This window comes from Pyrus communis, chromosome 5 (assembly GCF_963583255.1).
Source record: "Pyrus communis chromosome 5, drPyrComm1.1, whole genome shotgun sequence".
Classification (NCBI taxonomy): Eukaryota; Viridiplantae; Streptophyta; class Magnoliopsida; order Rosales; family Rosaceae; genus Pyrus; species Pyrus communis.
This window is the reverse complement of record NC_084807.1, coordinates 23,102,221-23,109,656: the sequence shown is the minus strand read 5'-3', so window position 1 is coordinate 23,109,656 and position 7,436 is coordinate 23,102,221. Positions and strand designations below refer to the sequence as shown.

General features: G+C 34.5%; 1 protein-coding gene across 1 annotated transcript; it reads left to right on the top strand.

Annotated features, from left to right (window-relative positions):
* Positions 1-4,034: 4,034 nt before the first annotated feature.
* Positions 4,035-6,497, top strand: LOC137735210 (glucan endo-1,3-beta-glucosidase-like). Its single transcript, XM_068474614.1, has 2 exons — positions 4,035-5,112; positions 5,775-6,497. Exons 1-2 carry the CDS (start codon positions 4,093-4,095, stop codon positions 6,231-6,233), a joined length of 1,479 nt encoding a protein of 492 aa, XP_068330715.1. The 5' UTR covers positions 4,035-4,092; the 3' UTR covers positions 6,234-6,497.
* The last annotated feature ends 939 nt before the right edge of the window (positions 6,498-7,436 follow it).

Sequence of the window (7,436 nt, the reverse complement as noted above, 5' to 3'; positions counted from 1 at the left end):
GATTCTGTGTTTAAATCTTAGTTCTCGTAGTTTAAATGAATTCAATATAATTATCTTATTATTTGTCAAAAAAATAAAGGAAAATTTTTGTTCTGGACCCTAATTAGCTAAAATAGGGCTGAAATCTTTTATTTTTTTATTTTTTATTTTAAGAAGATTAAATAAACTGTGTAACAAGTGAGTGCAACATGCATGTAATTGCTTGTGTTTTGATATTTAATCATTTGATGACTTTGTTAAATCTTTACAATAATATTTTGGTTTACCAAATTGATTTGGTTAAATCTTCACAATAATATTTTGGTTTATCAAATTGGACTTTCCATTTGCATTTTTCCTATAAGTGATAGGCTCACATCAATACATTTTGTTGTAAATAGTTTTTTGGCAAAAAAAAAAAAAAAAAGGTTCTTATATTTCTTTACAAAATCAAATATAAAAATTTGGGAGAACTAAATAGAATATATTGTCATGGGAATTAGCTTGAGGACAAAAATGGTACCTCTAAAGTTGATTATCTTGATAAAATTAAAGATGGAAATTATTGCCCTATTTTTTTTATTTTATAATAATGTTTTCTTGGTATAACTAAATACTTGAGTTTACAATTAAAATGCCATAGATCATGAGTTAAAATCCAAAACTGAGTACAAATTCGAGATAAGGAAATAATTTTTACCCCTGTTTATTTTTTATAATTTAAATTAAATAAATAAAAATTAGGAGACTCAAATAAATAAAAATTTACAGAAGAAGAAAAAGTGTGCAAAAATAATTACTTTTAATGATATTGTATATATGTACATCAAAGAGTTGGGAAAGGTATTAGATATCAAATGATAATTAACAATTCCGAACCTGGATTTTCCTTGAATGCTTTTGTGGATCCACATATTCGTCCATTGTTTTTTTTTTCATTACTTTTCCTCTTGCTTCTACAACTTTTCCCCTCAATTTGTTTTCCCAATCGTTTCACCAATGAGTTTTTAGCGTTAAGGTGTTTGCGTAAATCATCAAATTCTGTCTTCGAATCAAACATTAGTATGTGCTTGTAGTGCATAGGACCACACCACCGCAACAATTTTAGAGCTGGTTTGGTATTGCTGTGCTTTGAAAAAAAACTATTTCTGCTATGCTATGAGAATAAGCAGCTGTGAAATAAAGTAGCAGAGTGTTTGGTAAATTTTTTTGTAAAAGTGCTTTTGAAAAAGAAAAAAAAAAGCAGTATTATATTGTTTGGTAAACTTTTATGTAAAACAGATGTGAAAAAAAAGCCGATTTTTCAAAGCTGGGTTTTGCAGTTTCTTGTTTTTGGCTTTTTTTTCATCCAAAACTGTGAAAAAAAGCTGAAGTTGAATGTTTACTAAACACAAAAACAACTTCCAGCTTTTTTTGATACCAGCTTTTTTTAGAATCACCTCAGTACCAAACCAGGCCTTAATAATCAGGTGAGAGAGTTAGAGTGGTCGGAAGGGTTATGATGCGGTCCTTATATATCATTTTTCTCATGTCTATTTGTCACGTGTTATTCATGTAATGAGTCTATTGTTAGTGAAGGATAACGAATTCTTTTTAACTCATTATAGATTTTTTTTTTCTTTCTGAATCAAGCTTAAGACAGTAATTCTTTTATTCGACTAACCAAACAATCATTTTGTGTTATTAATTCACTCATGTAACCATATAAAATATTAACATTAAAAAAGGACTATAGTTTTTTTTTTGTTGAAAAAAAAAAAGACTAGTTTAATGGACAAGGTTTGGTGTAAACCATTTTATCTTTTTTTTTTTTTGTTCAAAAAACCATTTTATATATAACACAGAGAAAAAGGACTATAGTTTAACCATCACAATAAAATGATTCCAAATTGCTTACCTATGGAATGTTTTGGCCCTTTTTTTCACTTGGAGATTTACAAATACACATAAAGAAGAGGTGGTTATCTCATCCACAAGTCACAGGGGCCACTAATTATTTTTTTATTTTTTTTTAACAAATGATATCATCTATACTAATGAGGAGGGAGAGTGGACTTAGTCTTATAATGGGTTTGCAATAATGTGGTTCAAATTCGCCTTTAGCGAGAATAAAACCTAAGACCTCTTATTTACAGATAAAGAAGAATACAACTAGACCGTAGTACTAAGTGACCATAAATTATTATTGAACTCACTCCAAACATGATTATTGATAAATAAAAACAAAAACTAAATCTTTAAAAGATACACTGCTCAAAATATTATGACGGAGGTAGACAAATAGAAAATACACAAACAATAAGAGTAGGTGCCTTGTAGTCTTGGTGTGCTAGAGCATTCTCAATGGGTGCTTTATCCTTCTTAGAGCTTTTATATTTGAAGTATTATAAAATGAGCAGAAAAATAAGACTACATCTGTCACATAATTTTGCAATTTTTTTACTTGGGTAGTAAAAATTAGGTCACGTCTAGCAACAAAAATCAGTGAGTCAGGCCATACTAAGGGCCCAATCTCTATTTTCTTTGTTTTTTATTTCATAAATGGGACCCGACCTGTGTGTTCTTGGACACTGGCCCTCACCTTCACGAGAAATTATTAGATGGTAACCGTATCACCAATTGAACGGTGATATTTTCATTCAAAATCCAACGTGTGTATGTTATTTTAACAGCTGGATTTGAAATTCATTTTATCCCTTTCAGAAAATAAAATAAAAAATTGGAAAATAAAGTAAAGAAAAACGCCGTCCACCAAAACTCCGTCAACCATCCCTCCTACCCTCCGCTGCCTCTGGACGCCGCACTCTCCATCTCTTTTCCTTCCTCTCTTATCCTGCTCCGTGGATCTCCCTGTTTATCTGCCAAAGTGTCCCATTTTAATTTCAATTTGGTAAAAATTGATGTCCACATTCTTCATGTGCCTTCAACCACAAATTAAGTTAATAAACAGAGATGGGAAGGTGTACAAAAAAACATAGATGGGTTTAGGGTTTAGTACAAAAAAGCTTATGGTACCGGCGAAGTATGACTTCTGTTGAGATATGGATACTCATGCCACTCAAATGTTCATTTAATTAACTATACATGGTTGGGGGACTATGTAATAGGATTTTGATGAGTGAGATTAATACAGTTATGTGATGCCATTAATTCATGCAGCATAATGTAAATAGACGATGTGAATGATGCTTTATAAATTTAAGATATAGTGTTAATAAACATACACATTTTCTAAAAACTATCACTGACATCAACCAAATTGTAAATATAAAAAAAAAAAAAAAAATTGCAACACCATGTGCGACAAATGTTCTGGATGTCAGCTAGTTTTGTCCCTAGCCAAGTGCCAAAGATGAGTTGGCATGTGTCATCAACCCAAAGCCAAAAGTTAACATTTCAATATCTCAACGTCTGCTAGAGATGCTTCTCTATGCATTGCACTTCGTTCTACCTTAAGCTTTTTCAGATGTTATGAGCCCCAAACAATTGACATTTTTCAGATGTTATGAGCCCCAAACAATTTTGACAACAAATTACACGTAACCTAGCTACATTAGGATTCAAGGTAATCAAGCAACAAGCAAACGAAATTATCGTAAGCCAAGTTTGTTACGTATTTTGTCCTTTACGTGATAATGATAGACGAGAGATAAAAAAAATTATATATACATTCATTCCAACTATCTGATACGTTATTTTAATGCTAATACATGACTAAATAGATAATAGAGAAGATCAGTTAGTGGTTTCGCCACGACAATACACATTTCATATACAAAGAAGAGTGATAAAAGTATATCAACCTTCGGACTCTGGACGTGGAGTTATTTTTAGGTTTTGATGTGTAATAAAAAGATAAAATTCCTCCAAATAATTAGCATACATCAAGAAAATCCAACAGAATTTAGCAGTAAATAGAAATCACAAATAAAATAGATATTGACCAACACACGTCACGATCTCATTCGTCCCTTATCTTCTTATTTCCTGTCCTCAATTTCTTTCACCTTTCTCCACTATAAATACTTCGGCCACAAACTCCCAAGTCCTCCAAAGAAAAAGGAGAGCGTCCACCACCTCCCGATACACCACCAGTAAAAGAAAAAAACAACCATGGCTACCGCCAAGCTCCTCCTATCCCTTCTCCTCCTCGTCCAGCTCGCCGCCACAGCCTACTCCATCGGCGTAAACTATGGTACTCTCGCCGACAACCTCCCGCCACCGGCCAAAGTCGCCGACTTCATCAAAACCCAAACCAACATCGATGCCGTCAAACTCTTCGACGCCAACCCAGACATCATCAAGGCCTTCGCCAACACCAACATCTCCTTGACGATTACCGTCCCAAACGGAGAAATTCCGAGCCTCAAAAACCTACAAACCGCTCGCCGTTGGATCACTGATCATGTCAAGCCGTTTTACCCGGCAAGCAAAATCAAATACATTGCCTTGGGCAACGAGGTCCTCCACTGGGGGGACGACGCTCTCAAGTCGAGCCTAGTTCCTGCCATGGAGACCTTCCACAGCGCTTTGGCCCAAGAGGGGATCAAAGACATCAAGGTCTCGACCCCTCACTCGCTGGGAATCATGTTGTCTTCTGAGCCGCCCAGCACGGGCCGATTCAGACCGGAGGTGATTCCAATTCTGACTCAAATGCTTAAGTTCTGTACACAGACCAAGTCGCCTTTCATGGTTAACCCGTACCCGTATTTCGGGTGGTCACCCGAGAAAGAGAACTACGCTCTCTTCAGACCCAATCAGGATGTGCACGATACAGTCACTGGCAAGTTTTACACTAACATGTTCGATGGGTTGATGGACGCGGTTTACTCAGCTGCCAAGGCAATCGGGTTCGGTGACGTGGACTTGATTGCAGCCGAGACCGGTTGGCCTTCGGCTTGCGAGTTCCCAGTGTGCTCGGTTCAGAACGCTGTAGACTACAACGGTAACTTGATCAAGCATGTTCAGTCCGGGAAGGGTACGCCTTTGATGCCGAACCGGAAGTTCGAGACTTACATCTTTGCTTTGTTTAATGAGAATCAGAAACCCGGTCCGTCTGCTGAGAAGAACTGGGGGCTATTCAAACCGGACATGACTCCGGTGTACAATGCTGGGGTTATGCGCAATCAACAGGTTGGTTATTGATTAATCGTCTTTTGATTTTCCATTTTGCTTTTGTTTCTTTATTTAGCTCATCTCATCATTGTTGTCTTAAATACTTAATTGTTAAATGTTGAGCCCAGTAGGGTGGATTTATAACTAAGTAGGGTATTAAAATGATTGGTTGCATGCATAAAATCTAATCAGGTGGGGAGGGTTACTTAGTACTACTATCTAGTGATATTTTTTTTCTTCACTTGTAAGTAAAAGGTCTTAGGGTTGATTCTCGTCAAAAGCGAATTTAAACCACATTATTAAGACTAGTCGATTGTGAGACTCAATTTCATCCCCAACTCCTTTAGTGTGGAGACTTCGGTTGTTCAAAAAATATTTGTTCAATTTAAAATGTCGGGCACATGCACCATAGATTAAGCAAATTTTCTAGATTCGGTGTTTTGTTTCTTGTGTTATATTAAGTAATGTTGCATGAAACATTTCTGCACCCACTAAAAAAATGTGAAAAATAATATAATTCACAAAAAAAATAATCGTAAATTCATCCAATTTGTTATATTAAATTGCTCACCAAATGATGGGCATACTGTCGTAAATCTAACTCACATAAATTATATTCTTATTGCTAGAATAATGTTAGTCTTATGTATACAAAGTTACTAACTTGTTGCATGATTTAGGGTGGTGCGACCCCTGGACCAACAATGCAAATTCCAACACAACCTTCTACACCAGCTGGACCAACTACACCAGCGGGACCAACTACACCAGCTGCTCCCAAAAAGGGGAAAAAGGGAAAGCCTGCCAAACAACCAAAGCCATCAAAACCAGCAACGCCGGCAACACCGACAGCTGGAGGCAACAACAACGGCGGCAAGAAGTGGTGCGTGGCAAAACCAGCAGCCAGCAACCAAGCATTGCAATCAAACATTGACTACGTCTGCGGCACCGGCGTTGACTGCAAGTCCATCCAGCCAGGCAGCGCTTGCTTCGATAACGACATTAGAGCTCGCGCTTCTTACCTCATGAATGCTTATTACCAGGCTAATGGCCGTCACGACTTTAACTGTGATTTCTCTGGGTCCGGACAAATCACCACCACCGACCCAAGCCGCGGCCTTTGTAAATACAACGCTTGAGCATGAGGAGATGATTTGATGAACGGAAGATATGGTGTTGACCATTGTTTTTTTTTTCCTTTCTGAGTTTTTAATTTTTTTTGTGGAACGTTGATGACTATGGTTTCTTTGGAAATTAATTTTTTTGTGAAATCTTGATGACTATGGTTTTTTTGTTAAGAGCATTCGCTCATGCACTCGAGGTCCCGTGTTTGGATCTCTCTTAGATGAATTCAATATAAATTATCTTATCATTTGTAAAAAATAATAAAGAAAAAATTAATATCCCGTCTTTAGTTACTAATGTTCATTGACTAAGAGTTTATTAGTTTTCAGATTTTGATAAAAGTCCATAGCATTAATGTAATAATAAATTTACATGTCAGTTACATAATTTTTTTAAATAAAAATTAGTAATTGATTTAGCGTTTTTATACTCAGACCTTTATTAAACTCCTAATTAATTTCAATTCAAAACGTTTCCAAAATAATAAAGAAAAAGGGATAAGTTTCTACCCATTAGTTTTTAATAAAAAAGTTTTTCAATTTTTCAATCTTAATATACCCATACATATAATTTTACAATTTTTTTTTTTAAATTTTAAATACACCCATCTTAAATATGCCAATTTGTTATATGTAAAATGTACCATTTTTAATATAAATTGTATCCATTTTTTTTATATATAAAATCCATTCAATTTTTAACCCATTTTTAATCTATGGGTACATTCATTTTGACTGTATAAAATATCCATGTCAAGTTTAATCTAAGAAATTTATTAATGTTATTAAGCCTAATATCTATGTTTTTGTGGTTTTGAAGAATGTACCAATGTTTATATACACACACACACACACACAAAATATATTAGAGAGTATAATTATTTATAATTTAATATTTTTAATCCCACAAATTATGAGTTCTATTTAAAATCTCATTAATATAAACAACTAGAAATTTTAAATTTTAATTTAAAAAAAATTAGTAACCTACATAGAAATACATTATTACAGTAATGTCCAGGAATTCGATAAAAATCTAAAAACCAACAAAATATCAGTAAAAGAACATTAATAACCAGAAATCGCATCCAAAATATCCCAAAATAAAAACTCATCTTTAAAAGACACATTGCTTGAAATATTATCACGGAGCTAGCTAGACAAAACAGAAAATACTCACAAACAATCAAAACTATCTGTAATGCATTGCCTTCCAAA